Genomic DNA, 18897 nt, shown 5'->3' with positions numbered 1-18897 from the left:
TTGTAATTTTTTTCCATTTCTGGCACTAGTGCGCCTATAAGGATTGGGCAGGTTTTTGTCCTGAGACTTGAGCACCCAGCTGTCTTTTTTGTTTATTTTTAACCCACTTCTGTCCATGATATATGCTAAATAAAATACAGTCTATACATCAGTGTCATCATGGTGAGATTTTGTTAAAACAGGGTTCACATAGTGAAGGTACTCACAAACACTTGAGAATGAATACAGTTCCATCAGTGCTATTCTCCTTTGTTTGCTGTTTTTATCAGCTCTCCATTCGAGCCCTGCATGTTATCAGTGTGTAGTCTCAGTTGTGTGGAAAGATATACAACTGGTTTGTAAAGACGCATGCTCTGCATACTAAAGCTTTCCTGACATTTTCACCCAGACAAGTATTATACAACTTTTAGTACTTTTTTTCAGGCCCCCAGTCAGTCTGTATATGAATGCAGTATATCTCAAATATGTAGTGTTACAAAATACTGCCAAGATACTCCTCAGTCAGTCCATTTCCCTTAAGACATGTGGAATGCAGATGTTGTTTTAAAGCTTTAAGATACTTTGGAACATGCATCTTTACCTCAAAATTGACACCTTCTGGGTAAAGGATCCACTGGCCCCATTTGTAATTGCTGTCACTGTGGAGACTTGCTATAGACCCGAGAGTCAATATTACCCATTATGGAAGCAGTAATTACGCCTGACTGACCAAGAACACAGGTCCAAGATAGCCACTGTCTCACTCCAAATATAGAAGTAAAACTCAAAAATGGTCTTAATTATTTATTTTTTTCCTCAAATATTTTTTTAATATTTTTAAATATCATTTTAAACTATATACAATATTTACAATAGCCTGACTTTCAGTTATATACACTGTTGTTGTTGTTGTTGTTTGTCTTTTGGCTTTTTCCCGGTAAGGGGTTGCCACAGCGGAACTCCGGTCCGCTAATGATTGGCAGTAGATTTTTATGAAATGCCGAGGTGCCAGCTCGACGCCCAACCTTCAACAAAGGCACGCCCAGTTACGGACGCATGTCTTCCGAACGCTACCCAACCACGGGGAGGACATGCAGACTCCACACAGAAGGCACTCCCAAGCCACACCGAGAATCAAACGGGAGAACCTCTTGCTATGAGGTAACAATGCTACCGTTGTACCACCGTGGCAATTCGATTATATACACTGTATGTTATTAAATATAGAATAACAGATCAGTTATCAGAGATACAATATTGATTATTGCATAGTGTCCAACAAAGATATAACTTTCTTCCAAGGATGATTTACGAACGGCCTGGGATAGATTCGTACTTCTTTGATTTTTATTTCCATCGATGCAGTTGTCGTCAGTAAAGTGTAGAATTCTTCCAAGGTCGGGGGTGTATTTGAATTTCACCTTCTGGTTACGCATTTCCTAAATATAGCAAGTATTGTCCATAACAAATACATATTTGTCTTATTCAGGTAGGGACCTTTATTTACATTTAGTATAATCAATACTTTAGTTAAGGTAAAGGATTCATTAAATAAAGCTTGTAAAAAATGATTGATTCCATTCCAATATGATTTAATTTTATTACATTCATAAAAAATATGAATCGTGTCTGCTTTATTTGACTTTTCACACCTCCAGCAAAAATCATTTGTAGTAGTACTGATCTTTTTAATTCTATCTGGTGTTAAAAATGCTCTATGTAAGTATTTCCAGATAAATATTTTTCAGTACTGTGTGTTAGAGGTGTAATTAACTGATAGTAAGATGTTAGTTTTAATTTCTTCTGTTAACTGCAATGACTGACTTTTTGTTAAGAACTGCCAGTATGATGGTTTGGGAATTGTTTTATATTTTATTAACTGTTTATATAGATTTGAAATGGATTTTTTTATTTTCACAACTATTACATATAAATTCATACAGAAAACGTATTAGATTTGGAATATCTTTAAATGAGGAATTATTAATTAATCTGCATAAATCTTGAGTGTACATTAGAATGCTTTGTAAGGTTAACCAGTCCTGTGTTGGAATATTGTAAGCAGTTTTTATCACATGTACATCTAAAACATTTAATTTATTTACACAATGAAACCAGTATAAGAATCCATTTTGTTCCTAGGAGGTTATTCTTTCCCTATATATTTTGTGAGGAAAGTTCTTAGTGATGGTAAATGGGGTTAAAAGGTCAAACCAAAGTTTTAGATCTATGTTTGCATTGATACGTTTCCTAAAGGAATTGATGTAATGATTAATCAGTGTTGTTTTAGAAGGTTTTGTTATATTATATTGTATACTTATGCATAGTATGTACCAGGGTTTGTTTTATTTGTCTACTATTAAAAATCGTCTTAACAGATTAAATTAATTTGTTAATATAAGCGTTATTAATTCTTTCCAGTTGGCGAAATAATTTGGGTTTATCCAGTCTATTGTAGTTTTAAGCACATATGCTTTTATATATGTTTCTATTTCTGGAAAGTTCAATCCTCCTTGTTTCCAGGGTCTAATGTGATGAGTTAGAGCTACTCTATTCTTTTTGGGATACCATAAAAATTTTATTAAACATGAATTTATTTCTTTAAGAATGCATCTTTCAGGAATTAACTGTATTGCTAATGCTACATATAGTATTTTTGGCAATAAGACCATTTTTATTAATTGCAATCTGTCTTCAAAAGTTAATATAATTTTGTTCCACTTTTCTATATATATTTTTATTCCTTCAATAATGTTTTTTATAATTTATTAATATTCTTTCATTTTTATTTTTGCATAACACTATTCCTAAATAATTTAGCATAAGTTCTTGTTTTCCTATGATGGATTTACCTGTAACTTGTAGCTCTTTTTTCTTATTTAAAAATAGAAATTTTGATTTTAATCTATTAAAGTGTAGACCTGAAATCTTATAAAATTTCTCCATTACTTCTTCTAGCTCTCCTAATGACTCTCTGGAGTTTGATAGGGTTAATAAAATATCATCAGCAAAAAGCATTATTTTAGATATGTACTGGTCATAGACTTCAATTCCTTTTATTCTTGGATTACTGCATATTATTTCTGCAAGTATTTCTATAGCCAAAGCAAATAAAATAGGAGAAAGGGGGCATCCTTGTTTAACACCTTTCTTTATATGGATAGACTCTGAGGTGAAAGGACCTAATTTAATGTAGGCTAAGTTACTAATATATATGTTTTTGAGTAATAAAATGAAGGGAGGAGGAAATTCAAATATGCTAAAGTTTTAAATAGATATTCCCAGTTGAGGGAATCAAAGGCTTTTTCTATGTCCAATCCGATTACAAGTGTTTATCTTCTTTATTGACATAATCTATAAGAGTAAGTATCCTTTTAATATTATCATGTGTGTACCTGTTATATAAAAATCCAGTTTGATCATTATTAATTGCCTTTGAAAGTGGGATTTTCATTCTGTTAGCTAGGATTGACAAATATTTTGTAATCATTATTCAGTAATGATATAGGTCTGTATGAGGTGCAAAGGTCTGATGGTTTATTATTTTTTAGAATTGGTGTTATGAAAGAGTATTTCCATGAGGGTGGTATGTTTGCTTCTGACTGGACTTCTAGCAAAGTTTTATGAAAAAGGGAGATTACTGTTGAAGGGAAGAGTTTGTAAATTTCCGTAATTATACCATCTATCCCTGGAGCTTTGTTAGATTTACTTTCTTTTATCTTGTCAATAATTTCTTTGTAGGATATAGGTTTTTGTAGGTCTAGTTTTAAGTTTTCGGGAATTTTTTTATATTGATAAGGTTTGTATCTAAGTTTATTTGGTTGGTATCTAAATCTTCTTTTTTGAAGTGTTCCAAATAATGGAACCGAAATGCTTCAAGGATGTCTCCTATATCTGATACTTTTTTCCCTTTCTTTTCATGATATTAGTACCAATGTTACTTGCTTTGGATTGTATTTTAATTCTTGTAGATAAGTTAAGTAGATATCTGGGGGAGGTGGCTAATGAGTTTATTTTTAATTTTTCCAAGGCTAGACAAGTTTTGTGTGCTAGAATTTCATTATATTTTTTTATTTAATTCTTCTATTTCTTTTTTGACTTCTGGACAATTCTGATTTTTTTTTTTTAGATTTTGCTGTCAAGAGTCTGGTTTTCAAGTCTAGTGATTCATTTTCCTACTCTCTAACTTTGTTTTTGTACCAGCTAAGGGTCATACCAAAGAAATATGCTTTTAAGGAGTCCCAAACCATGGCTCTACTGATTTCTGTTGTATTATTAATTTCAAGAAATAATTGTAGTTCTGTCAATATCCAGGGTTTGAATTCTTTAATTTTCGTGATATATGATGGAATTCTAGTTGAGAGGATTAAAGGTTTAAACTCTATTTGGAGCTTCATTATCAGAGAGTCATGATATGAGAAGGGGCATGGAACTACTGAGAAGTTGAGGATTTTTGTTTGTAAATCATGAACTACGAATAATTTGTCTATCTTGTTTGTGTTCCAAATCTATGGTCTTTATGGGAAAATAATAAGGATTTATAATCTTTTACTTTAAATGTGTTTATTAAATGAAATTAATCAATCCATTTTAAGGATTTTGAAATAGTTTCTATGCGAAAAGACTTCTTGGTGGTTTCAGAAGCTTCTAAGGTACAATTAAAGTCTCCTCCCAGTATAAGATTTCCTTTATAATTGTTGGAAATAAAATCTAGGTGTGTTTAACCGTTCCTACTCCAATTCCTGGGAACCAATATAAATTATCTGAGGTCCATATTCTGTTATTAAATTTAATTATAACAAATGCTAGTAGACCTTCTTTGTCATATTTATAAATAACTTTTGGAGTAATTATGTTTTTTTTTTCCAGAGAATTGATACTCCTTTTGTCTTTGTTCTATAGGAGGATTGAGCTAAGACTGTATAGTCCTTAGGGTTCCAAATAAAGCTATCATTAGTCTTAAAATGCATTTCCTGGAGAAATACTACTTGTGCCTTATTTAGTTTTAAATATTTTAGTAAGTTTAATCTTTCATTTGCATTATTTAAGCCATTAGTATTTAATGATAAGAATGTTAAATCCATTTCAAGTTATTGTTGGAAGAAACATTTTGCTTCTTTTTTTTATTTTGATTATAGTAGTTATACCATATTCTCAGACAACAATGAATGTTATTTTCATGTGTGTAAACTTGGGAGTGTAATTTAATGCTCTTTCTTCTTTAAATACAAGTAGGGTAAAATTCTGGTCAGGCTTTAAAAAAGTACTTCTATAAAACATTAATTCTAAAGTATCAAATACAAGTAAAAATGAATTTCCATTAAACATGGAATGAAAGTCATTCCTAATCCAGTAGATAAAGATAGATCTATTGGATTATCACTCATACCTTTAACCGACAATATAAACTGAGCTCCATATGTTAAATTATTATATGGAGAATTATCTTAAAAGAGATATGAAATTCTATATTATTCTATTATTGTTCTGTAGTATTTTATATATATATCAGGATGGAATGTTAGTAGTGTAAACAATTATTATGTTGACTTAGAAAATATCCAATATTTAGTTACCCTTAAGAAATCCCAAACATGTCAGATATGTCATTTTAGATAAATTAAATGCAACAGAGCAGCATACACTAAATAAGCCAATAGCAAATAGATTATTACTAAAATAATTTGATTGAAAGGACTCTGCAGGAGGAGACAATGAGTGATTACCAATGAAATATGAATTTACTGTAGGTGTACTGTCTTCCATTACTTTCCCACTCTTCAGCTCACCAACTTGAACTTACATTTATGAAAAGACGTGGTTTATTACTGGTACCCTGACTCTGAGTAGAGGCGCCCTACATTCTAGTGTGCAGTGCTTTTACATATTTATAGATTTACAAAGCAGAGTCTAAGAATGAACTATGATCACCCTGACAATTCCTGATAATTCCCATCCTGCATAGGGCACCTCCTGCTTCCAGAAAGGGTAATCACATCAGGTCTAGAATGAATGTGAAGGTACCTATATGGTAATCAAGACTTACCTTAGGTAAGTATTAATCAAATAGTATTTAGAGCATCTTAGAAAGTTCTTGGGGCAGTTAGAATACTCTTAAGCCTCTCCTCCCTTGACCAAAAACAGAGATTTCCCTTCCCTTTCTTTCCCTTGTTTTAAATCAGTACTAATAAAATAAATTCAGCAAACATAGGTAAACAGAAATAACATTCAGTAGTCATCTTGTACATGATTCGCAATCCATTAAGCAAGTCAGTGACTAACCTCATTTTAGTAAACATTATAAAGACGAATTAGAAATAATTTTCTAGCTCTTTAAATTTTCTGATAAAGCAAAAAGTTAACAATAAGCTATTTTAACAAAGTATAAAGCATTTCAATTTTTCCTTACATGTATACATTTCTACTTATATTGTAGTGTCAGTAGCTGTCTTTGAAATCTGTGCAATACTTCACTTCAATTTCTTTTTCAATTCAGGTTTTGTTTTGTCAAAACGGCAACAATATTTCAAGGGCACAATTAATATTTAGACTGATGTTTCAAATAAATAACTTGTCAGTTGCCAGTTGAGTTAGTTCAGAATGTATGGTTAGTGCAAATATAGCATATTGCAAAAATAATATGTATTTTTTAATGTGCTCTAGAGCCTGTCATATACAAGTGACATATATAATGTAGCATATATAAAGCAGAGAGGTTATGGATTCAGGTTGTTAAAGTAAAATATGCTTATTAATCAGGCAGTTTCATTTAGATTCACAAGTAATTTGGGGACATTTCAGTTGAGTTTCCAGGAATGTAGTCCAATGTGAGTAATTGAGTCCACTTTTCCTCATAAACACATGTCACAATTCATTAAACAAAGCAGAGTCTAACATCTGTCTAATAATCATTATAAAGACAAAGAATAGTAATTTCCTAGCTCTTCAAACTTTCTGATATCACATAATGTTGACAGTAAGCTATTTTAACTGGAAGACTAAAACATTTCAATACTTCCTTGTGAATATATATTTTTACTTTTACTGTAGTGTCAAGAACTGTCTTTGAAATCCTATGCATTACTTCTTTTAAGTCATTCATTTTACAGTTCAGATTGTATTTTGTCAAAATGTCAATAGCATTTCAAGGGCATATTTAATATTTAAACTGATATTTTAAATGAATAGCTATCAGTTCCCAAGTGAGTTTGTACAGCGTGTGAGGTAACTGCAAAGATAACATGTTGCAAAAAGTAATATGTATCTTTTCATGTGCATTACAGACTGACAATTTCAAGTAACATATAAAATGTAACTTTTACAGTACAGACAGCTTGTGAAATCAGCACGTTAAACTGAGTAATACTTTTTAATCAAGCAGCTACATTTAAGTGCACATGTAGTTTGGGAACATTTCAGTTGTGTTTCCAGGAATATGTAATCCTATGAGGATAAATCATAAAATATTACAAATAGTCCTATTATGTATTTGATTTACCTTGCTTAGGTTGTTTTTCATTTTAATAATTAAACAACATTACTTTTTCTTATTATTTGTTATCTGTGAGGCTAAATGCACTTCGCAGGTTCACAGTGTCCTTAGAAACTGCAACCGCTGTTTACTGTTGCTATGGCAACGCAAATAGAATGTGAAGAAAGCTTCACTTCTCTTGACCAACAGTACATTTTTCCCTCCTTTTTTTATGTATTTGTTAATACTAAAAGTAAATAATTCAAAGGACATATGTACGTGAATGGAACATTTCAGAGTTAATCATGAACATGTCCCCAATCCCAATAAGCATAACAGTGACTATCATTAATCTAATAAATATTGTAATAACAGTTAATTAAGTTCACTTTTCCAGTTAGTCTACCTTAAAACTAGATTATCTTAGACTATTATTTATCTATGTATAGATAGTGAGTTATTAAATATATACAGACTATATTAGTATAGTAAACAGGAGAAAATTTAGAAAGGGAGACAAGATGCAGTTAAAATAATAAAGAGAAGAGAGAGAAAGAAAAGATAAAATTAAGAGAAAATACACATATACTGTGTATGTTGATTTACAGTATAAATATTTTATGTGCTATATAACCCTCCTTCTGTGAAAGAAAAGAACCCTTTTTACATACCTGAGGTAATGTGAAAACTCTCATGTGCCATCTATTTTCAAAAAATATAGATAAAGATTCCAGTAGTTAGTTACCTTTGTTTTAAAATTCCAAGCAGTAAAACTGGACCTTTAAAGTAATGTTAAAACAATTCATATCATAGTAGATGCTTTGAGAGATTTGGATGTAACAGTATCAGTCTTTTGCTTCTTCTTTTTGACATCTGTCCAGACATTTGTTTCTTTTGTTCTCTTGAGAGAAGGTGGCATCCAATCCATATTATCTGGTAAAGTAATCGCATTATTAGTTTTAATAAATGAAGAGGCTTCCTCTAAGTCAATAAAAGTCCTCATCTCGTTGGCATACAGTATTCTTATCTTAGCTGGATATGCAAGCTGTGCCTTGATGTTATTTTGTTTCAGAAACTTTATCATTGGCCACACTTTTTTCCTTTGTTCTATTATTCCAGATGAATAGTCATTATCAAATCTTATCAGGCTCTGTTTATATTTTAGAGGTGCCTTCCTCCAAGCAGATCTTAAAATCAGTTCCTCGTCCAAGTATGAAAGAAATTTGATCATTATTGACCTAGGAGGAGAGTTTGAGTTAGTGGCAGGTTTCCCAAGAGCTCTGTGTGCCCTCTCAATGCCAAAGGAAAGTCATTCTTTTAAATTAAAAAAGTCAGGGATCCAGCTTAATAAAAAGGAAATAATATCCTCACCTTCTGTGTTTTCAGGTAATCCAAAAATCCTGATGTTATTTCTCCTCTCCCTATTTTCCAAGTCATCTACTTTATTAAGCAACCAAGTGTTTTGTTTAAGAAGCAGTTCTTTCTGTGTTTCCTCTTCCTTAAGTCTGCTTTCTAAGTCATTTAGAGAAACCTCTATTCCTGTTATCCTTGTCTGGTGTTGTTGTAGCATTTCCTTGAGGGTGTCAGCCTGTTTTTGACTGCTTGTTTTAAGATTTTCTAGGCTCTCTTTAAAATCATCCATCTTCAAAGACAACTCCTGCAGGGTAGATGCCATTTCTTGTAGTTCCTTCTTTAAGGCAGCATCCTGGTGAGAATTCCTTTAGTGGCTCATTTTAACAAGTGACTAAATCTCCAAACTTTTTGACAGGAAATTATTTGTAAAACTTCACCAAAGTTTCTAATTATGTAAATTATACCTTTATCTATAAGATTTTATACTTTGAAGAAAAAAAAAGAATATTTTTTTCATGTCTTATTTAACTAGTTATATGGAGCTATAAAATACTGCTGCTTTCAGTTAGCCATTCAGGCTCCGCCCCCGACTTAATTATTTATGATTATGCCAAATTACAGGGCTTTTATTCACTGTTCCATTAGTGGAACTCTGATTTGTGCAGGACCCTGAGTTTGTTTTGAATCAAAAGACTGTGCAACTTAGTTTTGTGTTGGATTTTTCACAAAGCTACTTTACTGATGGTTATGAAGTTGTTCCTTTAACAAAGCAGACTCCAGTTGTTTTAAACTATCTTGGCTAATTGGCTTGATTGTTTTGATTACATTTCTGTAAAAAGACTAAGCCTTTTTGTACAGTACTCCAATGTCTACATCCATAGACTCATTATTAAATACTTTTCCTGTGTGGAAATTTGTTTTGCCTTCACGGATATATCAATACAGTATACACTTTGTTTGTTTATTGACTTCTTAGCCGATAAAGGTGTAAAAGTGTACTGAAGTCAGTGGATTTAGCACAATAAAATCACTGAGGAATTCTGTTCATATATTTTTATTTTCACTCATACAAAGCAGAGACATTTGCATGCTTCCCTGACTGTAGTGATAGACTTTTACAGAACAGTGGCAACATTCAGGTATTTTTTTGTTTGTTTTTATTTATAAAATGCTCTGGTAGACTAATTGATCATATTTTATATGTTTACAGAAATAGACTAATAGGCTTTCTTTCTTGTTAAGTTACAAACATCACTGCTCACAGTACATTCTATACATCATACTTTGCAATATTTAAAATATGTTACAAAACAAATAGAATACATCTGCCTTATGCCTAGGGACTCGATAAAGTGGGTTACTAGAGAATGAATAACTGAAAGGGAAATTCTTTAACCAATGCACTTAACACCAGACATTTTAAGACCATCACTGAATATGCAATCATTTTTTTACTGAAACTTTTTAAAGAACACTTAATTTTGCTAATAGGAAATTTGCTGTTACAGTGAACCTCACTGAAAAAAAATGAAGCTAATCTTTTAAATGATGAAATACAATATTTATGCTTTTATTAAGCAGTTAGTATTAACATCTTCTCAGTGTAAGCAAAATATTTTTCTTACATTCCATATGAATCTGACTTTTTGAATTTATTTTCTTGAATTTGGTTTAGGTATTATTTAAATTCATACTAGCACACAATCTCTTGCCCATATATTCACACTCAAGACAAGCAGAAATGGATGCTATCAAAACCAAGTGCGTGGCCAGGATTTTTTAGAACTGTATACCATCTTTCACAATTTAGACCCTCATCTGCACAAGCAGTCACAGGAGATCACACTATAATTTCAATGTAGCTTTACTGCTGTACACTCAAAATATGGCATTCAGTGTGTCACAATTAAGCAGCTTAAATGTGAGAAAATAATTTAGATATAAGAAGTAAGACAAAAAGCTGTGTTATCTGTCCAGTTCAAAAGATTTTTTTTTTTTACATCTAGTGTTATGACGAGTCGGAACTCCAGTCTAAAATATATTTTTTTAAATAGTGCACACCATGGCCTGCTTGGCACATGCCTGGCTATCCCCTGGATCATTGACTACAACCTGACAGAACAATTAAAATCTCCAAACACAGTAAATGAAAAGAAGGTACCTTGAATGGAAATCTTGGAGCTTTGCCTTTACCAACTGCCTGACGGCTAAGCTTGCTCTCCTTATGCGCCTCATTGCCTGAAGCATTATTGGATGGAGCCAACAGTAACTTCTCCAGCTGTGGGAGCAAAATGGCACAAAGCACTGTAACTCAAAACATGTAACAGCATAAATTGACATAGCATGTGCTCAAGAAAGCAAATTACATGACAGCAGGTCAGCATTTCAAGGGTTCTACAGGGATGAATGGCACATAAGTATATCTCTCTTGACAATTTTTGCAGTATGTAAGATAATAGCCCCAAGTTGGAAAAATATATACTTTCAAGGAAATGGAATAACTGCAGAGAAATATATTACTTGGAGCAGTTTTAAAACGTGCACTGTGGCTAAAAAAAAGATCTTCTAAATAAGTAATCATCATCTGTGTTAGTGACCACCTACAAAACTCCCTAAATCTGTCACGTTTCAACAACTCACAAAAGCCTATCTATTTCCTTCAGAAAATTCCATCATTCATCCACCAATATAAAAAGATGTGCTTAACAGGCATCCATCTAGAATACTTAATCTTAGGGAAAATAATTTTGGTAACAACCTGGTTTATAACATGCAGTTGTACAGATTTCCTTTACAACAACTACTTCTTACAAAGAGAATATACTATTCAGAGCCCATAGCAGTACTCACACACTTCCATCATACAAACAAATGAAATGTAACAAATGGTCAGTATATATCGGTTCCCACTGCTAACATTAGGATTAGCATATGTTCTGAAAGTAGGTCTAAAAAAAGATACGTCTGAAAAAAACAACCTTCTTTCTGAATGTTTTCAGTACAAAATTCCCTTTTTTGATATACAACAGAATTCATTTACAAAGCAATGTGTCTTCTGTACTCCTGTGACATAAAATAGCTAAACAACTGCAAAGAATCCTAATGAAGTTGCTGTAACTTATCAATGTATTTATGTCTATAACAGAAAAGTTGCATATTTGGCAACTTAGTTTTGTGCAAATTTGGCATCTGCTGTAACATCTGCAGAACCCTGACGTGCTGACCATCTGCTGTAACATCTGTAGAACCCTGATGTGCTGACCATATATGCTGTCTTGCCACTTTCCCCATTTCTGGTGAGGACTGGGCAGAAAATTTTAGAACTAGGAGACTGAAATGACAAACAGTAACACTCATTAAGAACTTACCATAACAGAAAGATTATCAGATCATACAATAGTTATCACTAACAGGACTGAAGGAGATGCCCTTTCAGGTACAAAAGGCAAACATGTTTTTCTTGACAGTGTAGAGTCTGCCCACTTTTCCACTGCTATATGCAAGTGTAAGCATACTACACTGCAGAGTGAGATACAGTCCTGACTGTGACCTAGACAGTCCGTGCTTAACTAGTAGTCAGGGCTGAAGGGAACAATAAAGTGACAAGGCATTGAGTGGCTGGCACCAACTCACCTACCTAAGAGGTGAAGTGGCATTCTGAGCCACTGGCATACTGACTACTAGTGGAAGGACAGGAAAATGCAACAGCAGTGTGGTTAACAGCATGCATGCGGCCATACCAAATAGTACTATGTTCTATAGATGAATTTAGGAACATTCACAGCAGTGCTTATCTTCCATATGGCCAGTACTGTGTGTCCCATTTCACTGACATGCAATCCAGGAACAGCTTCCCCTATGACCAAGTGACACACAGTCATTAGTAGCAATACTGGTCAATCACAACTGATCAAGAGCACAGTAACTTACAACCCTCCCTTCAATGACCGAAACAAACATGTTTGTAAAGTGGCAAAGCCCCGCCAAGTCCACGTGAAGGGGCAAAACTCCCCACACAGCTCAAACGTATATATACTAACTCCATATTAGCATAACAGTGCAGTAAAAGGGGATACTCCCAATTAAACACACAAAAGTCTAGCACAAACAATAATCCTGCATCAAGTAATATGAAGCCTTCAATCCATGACAAGAGGAAGTTCTAATCAGTTGTATTCAGACAGTTAGAACCAGATCAACTAGTCCCCAGTCACATCTAAAGTAATACCATGAAAGTAGGGGCAGGATGTTAGACTATATTGAGGTTAACTAACAAAACAACAGCAAGACACTTGGGGTTAACTTAGCCATGGAAGAATCTTGTCTACCCAAGGCAAACAAAATAGGTAGTAGGGCTTTAGGAATTTGTGATCTTCTTCAAAATGGAGCTAATAGTAACTACCAGATATATAGTCCTGTACTGGGGTTTCAGGAGAAAATTTGGATAACTAGTGCAATGATTATAGTAGACAAACTATTTTCAGAAAAATAAGTTGTTTTGGGGGAGAAACTGTATAACAATATAAGAGATTTTATGTATAAAAGAAGGTATCACAAATTGATGGTTGGAGGTAAGGGCTACCAGGAAATGTTCCTCCTGCACACTAGTTTAAACAGTAGAAAGTAAAGCATGTCAGTCATAAGATTCAAGTCAGAGAGGTCGAGGAATAGTTCTCAGAAGCTATTTCAAAAACTTACTGATCAGATAATGCTGAACCAAAAACGTGCGACCCACAAGATAATGACAAGCCAACATATCAGAAGAAAATCTAAGATCCAAAGCAAAACAGCTAACTGAAGCAAGAAACAGACATCCTTGCACATCTACTCACTGTAGAAAAAGACAATTTTGCAGTCCATAAATAAAGCCTTTTTCTTATCTGACCTTAGAGATATTATGCTAGAAAGCCTAGCGTAAATATTGACGTCAATGAAAGACTTAAATTCTGACAAAACAGTATTTATTATTTCAAGGCAATGCTGTGCCTGTTAATCAACCAAGGTTGTAATTCTGAAAATAAGAAACAGGAAATTCTACCCCATGCCACCAGGGAGCTTTGTCATTTGTGACTGACACTTCAGCAAACATGGAGTTGGTGTGGGTTGAGAATATAGGTAAAATGTTCATGACCAAATAAGAAAGGATACATCTACTCCTCTCGCAGTGAGAACAATTCTAGAATGTCTGCTTTTTCTCAAACAATGCCCTGCATGCCTCATAGCCAAAGGCCACACTACTTCAGGATATAGGCTGTCGGAGTTGCACAGTGTGAGAGCCAGGACATGTAGATTCATTGGAAAGAACTGGAATTCAGAAGTCAACTGCCCGATCCAGATTATTTCTTTCTGATGAGAAAAATGAGTACCTTCCTGACTCTATTAACACCAGACTTCTGCCAAACTGTATGACCTTGTCAGTGGAGGTCCAACCTTTAGAAGATGCTGAAGAAATTGAAGGAGTAAGAGAATTTTCTTCTCCTCTTAAATATTAATATGGAGCTTCATCTCCAAAATACTCCAGAGCTACTGGTGTATGGAGGTACATCACTGATCTTCAACACAAATTTACAAATTTGCCTTTTTCAAGCTTCTAATATCTGTTACTCATTACAATACTAGCATCATTAAATGCCTTTCTCAACACAGTTAAAAATATTTTCTGTTTCTCATAGGCTAAAAAATGTGCTTACTTTACACAAGCCCTGCAGTCAAGAACTGGACATGATGGATGAAAATCTGAATAATACTTATTTATTATTTATTTATTTATTTGTTGACATTTGGTAACCGGGAAAGTCCAACTGGGTCAGGGACTCATTTTCAGTGGAGGCCTGGGGAGAAAAGCTCCAGTACAGTCATTAACAGATTATAGAGTGTAATGATACAATACATTAGATACAAGCAAAGGATCCTAACATTGTTTCAAGATGCAGTCAGATAGTTTAGAGAATACAGTATTTCAATGCATCAGTTTAAAGGGTATAGATCTTACAAGTATATATTACACAAGGAAATAATAAAAAACAGAATGTCTGGTAGGGATTTGTGGGGAAATGGATTAATACTTTATAGGAATAATATTAGAAGCGATGGATAGGTTTGTGTGGAGTGCAATAGATAGGAGGAAGGGTATATACATGTTAGTATGTAGTGTTTAGAGAGCTGGGAGTTGAAGTCGGAAAGTTGGAGGGATGTTTAAGGAAAGGTAGCAATGAAGTGACAGGGGGAGGTGGTGAAGGTGTGAGTGTTAAGTTTGGCAAGGACAGGTCCAAGAGCTGTAGAGGTAGTTCTTTAGAGCAAGATTGAAATTTTTGGGTTGTTCAATTCTGGTAATGTTATTTGGGAGGTTGTTCCAGAGTTTAGCTATGGTGTAAGAACAAAAACACTCACCAGCTCTTTTTTTTAGGTTTGTATACATCTATAAGTTGCTTATTATTATTTGAGCTGAGATTTCTAGTGGGACAGCAGGTTTGGAGGATGCCTTTTAAGACTGGGCAGCTATCAGGCTTATACATTATTGTTTGTGCTGTAGACACTTGTGTTACTAATCACAATGTGGTGTTCTCAGGTGTAATACGGTTAATTTCTTTAGGATTTAAAAATTGCCTTCCAAATCAGAAGAAAAGGTTACTGCTTAATTAATTTATGAATAGATTTTACAAGTGCATGCAAACTTGTTGCTTAGCAAATGGAAATCAAACTCCTGGAGTCTGTGGTGACTTTGTGGGACAGAGGAGACAACAAAAGATAACTGTCTTTAGACAGGTGTGGGGATGCCAGGAGAGATGGACAGATTTGTTGCTGAAGAGGATGAGTATGCAAGATCATAACCACCTTTAAGGACATGCTTGGAAGTAATGCATCGAGGTTCAAACTCTGAACTGCTTAAGCAGATAATGCAGCCTCAGGCACAGAACTAGTCAGAATGAGGAAGAAAATTCATTATACCTATCTGTCCTGGAAAGCTTGCTTTCCATATCTGTAGATTCTGTAATCACAGACAGCTTCAAAGAACAGGGAAGAACCCCCTCCCCACCACCACCTTTTGCCACCTTCCTTGAAATTCTGCTGTCATTAGAGTCAGAGTAACATGGTGCACAGAAATGGATGCTGATACCAGCCTGCTAGATAACAGAAAAGGGATGGAGAGTATGCTACAACCAGTACATGATCCATCATGTCTATAGAAAGGCAGTGTGCCAATAACATATCTCCAAATTTGTGCTTAGTTAATGTGGTCTTCACACTTTCAGTCATCCAACACAATCTGTTAAACTGACATTTAGTGTTTAAAGTTGAGACAGGAACAATGAAGTGTTGAAGGACCTTAATGGGATATCCCACCATGTCTGATGGTGAACTATCCATTTACATCTGTCATAAGGTCCTGGTGCTCCACGATCAAGTTTAGGAATGCAAGGTCTCACACTTCATTTGCAAACTATACTCCCCAAGACTAAGTGGGACTAACAAGAGATGACATCAGATATCCAAATTTCTATTCTAAAATAGGATATAGTGCATCTCGACATCATTCCTTATTATCTAATTGTGAGAAAATGAATAAAGACCTCAAAATGAAGGAATGTTCCAGAAAAAAACAGACAGCACTGCTTTAAGTGGGGATGCTAAAGAGAAGCCTGGTCCAGAGGCCTTAGGCCTCCTACACTGATCCCTTATCTTAGGTGATAGCTTTGATCCTGGCTAGTGTTTCTAGATACATTTTTTGCCAAAATTTTCTTTTTTGGCCAGTTCCACTTCCTCAAAGTGCAGGGTATGCATGTAGGTCTTTTGTCTCTACTATAAGTAGCAACAAGATGCTGGGTTAAAATGCTGTGGTATGTGAGCCTAAGAAGACTGGCAGTGTCTATGACATCTTAATCTGTGACCTAGAAACCATAACACCATTTAGTGGCTCTATGCCTTTTTAGGTACTGAACACAATAAGATTCCGAAAACGATAAGAAGGAAATCCAAACTCTTTAGGAGGCTGGAAAGAAATCAGGGCCACTTAAGAGTGTATGTCCCTCAAATATGGAGCACAGATGATGATGTAGGCCAAGTACAGAATTTCCCTTCTAATATGCTGCTAGAGAAATTTGAAGATTGAGTACAGTAAGGATGTACACAAATGTTCACTTACTGCAACTAGGCCTAGAAGTAGGCCTAATACTTTCCACAAACTGCATCCTGGGATTACAACCATGTCACAGTGGAGGGTGCTTGTATACCCTTGTGATCCTCAGATCTACATCATCTGTGGCTTTAAACTGTGGGTAAGGTAACCACTGGTAATCTGGTCTGATCAAAAGGAAAGACTACTTATGCTAGAGTACTGGAAATAAGATTTTGTTAAGTACTTAAGGCTGATTCAGGAAGAATAATGCAGATTGCTTTCTGGTCATAGTATGTTACTGCTGTGTACCTGACTTTTGTGGACTCAGATTCATTCATTTTATTGAGTTTGTTTACCACAGTAGCTCACAGATACCCATGGACCTTTTTCGGACTCAGCTCAGAGTGCTGTCTTCTTAAGTGACCTGCTCAGTCACACAGTTAGTCAGGGGAGGCTGAGGGATTCAAACCATGTACCACTACTCCACAGGAAACCGCTCATTAACAGTTCTTTAATCCAATTTGCTGTATCAACTGCCAGGCAGCATATCCACAATACCCTGTGCAAGGGTACAACATCAATGTGGGGTCCCAGGGTCATTACCACATTCAAGTGAGTTTATGTATTTGAAAAGAAAACGTGTCCAAATTGCTGGCATTAAGATTAACACAGCCAAAGTGAGTACAGGACTCCACCAAGGGAGTACCTCATTTCCATTAATATTTGTGATTTTCTTTGACAGGATATCAAACCAAAGCAATGGTTTGGAGATTATGCAGTATGGAAACATAAAGACTTGTAAACTTCAAATGACAATAACTTCCAGTGTATAACAGAATGATTCACTGCTTATTATGAAGTGACTCAAATAAATATCATCCCTTCAAAATCATGGGCCATGGGTGTTTCTTGAATAGTTCCAGAAAGGATTACTCTATGCAAGTGAGAGATGAGGACTTCACTTTGTCGGAGAGGTTTAAGTATCTTATCAAGCTCAAGAATTAAGGTAGTGGGGAATTGGAAGATTAACCAAGAGATTAATGCAGTGATGGCAGTACTGCAAACACTGTACCACAATGTGATGATAAAGTAAGAATGGAGTAACATGACAACGTTCTCAAAGTACAGGTATATCCATCCACACCTATAATCATGACATTTTTATAGTGACAAAAATGATGAGACCATTTAGAAAAGAGGTACAAATGAGATACCTTCTAAGGGTAGCTGTACAAGGTCTTGATGCAAAGCTTGGTAATCTTTGAGCAAATGCTCTTCTCAACAGAAAAGTAATAGTTGAGGAGGACTAGTCACTTTGTGGGGATGATTCTTATTCCCTTTCATGAGAGGTGTACTACACCCCTTCCACTTTGAAAATAACCCTTGGCATGGCTAGGATGCATTAGACAGGTTATACCCCTCAGTTTTCCTTGGTGTGCCTCAAAATCCCAGAGGATGAACTGGAAATCTCTGGTGGGACAGGGGAAATTTTGTCCACCATGCTCAGCTTGCTTCAGCCATCACTCTCACTAGGAGAAGATATCACAAAAAAATGAATATACAGATTTTCACACAAAGAAGTTTAAAATAACAGAATATAACTAAATTAGAATATTCAATGTTGGTCTTTTAGGAACGTAATTATGATCTAGTGCTTGAATTCGATATGTCGAACATTTTGATTTCCCTTTCAGAAGTGTAATTTGGAAAGGAAAATCACCTCATACCTTTAAGAAAGTAATGGGTAGAATTTGTGACACTGTTAAATACAGTACATTTTAAGAAGCCGTGCGAGGAACACAAAAAGACAGCAACTATGGAGGAAGACGGGAGCTGAAAAACTACAGAGCTGCAAGTCTGCTAAGCCTTTCTACTCTCAGACTGAGTTTTGTTAGCCTTAAAAAAAATTCTGTTTTTAATATTGTACAACTATTTATATATTGTTTTTGTATTTTTGTATATTGCTACCATTGTTAAT

The 18897-nt window shown here is 34.6% G+C and overlaps 1 protein-coding gene across 1 annotated transcript in view; it reads right to left on the bottom strand.

Moving 5' to 3' along the window:
* PPARGC1B (PPARG coactivator 1 beta) overlaps positions 1-18897 on the bottom strand; it is a 516583-nt gene that overhangs the window by 140732 nt on the left and 356954 nt on the right. The window contains exon 4 of the mRNA XM_044067742.1: positions 10965-11081. Within this exon, the coding sequence (XP_043923677.1) occupies positions 10965-11081 (117 nt within the window). The remainder of the gene's footprint in view (positions 1-10964; positions 11082-18897) is intronic.

This window comes from Protopterus annectens, chromosome 3.part1 (genome assembly GCF_019279795.1).
Source record: "Protopterus annectens isolate FY-2018-M chromosome 3.part1, PAN1.0, whole genome shotgun sequence".
Lineage (NCBI taxonomy): Eukaryota > Metazoa > Chordata > Ceratodontiformes > Protopteridae > Protopterus > Protopterus annectens.
Note: the sequence above shows the minus strand (reverse complement) of the source record. Positions and strands in the feature narration are given on the sequence as shown.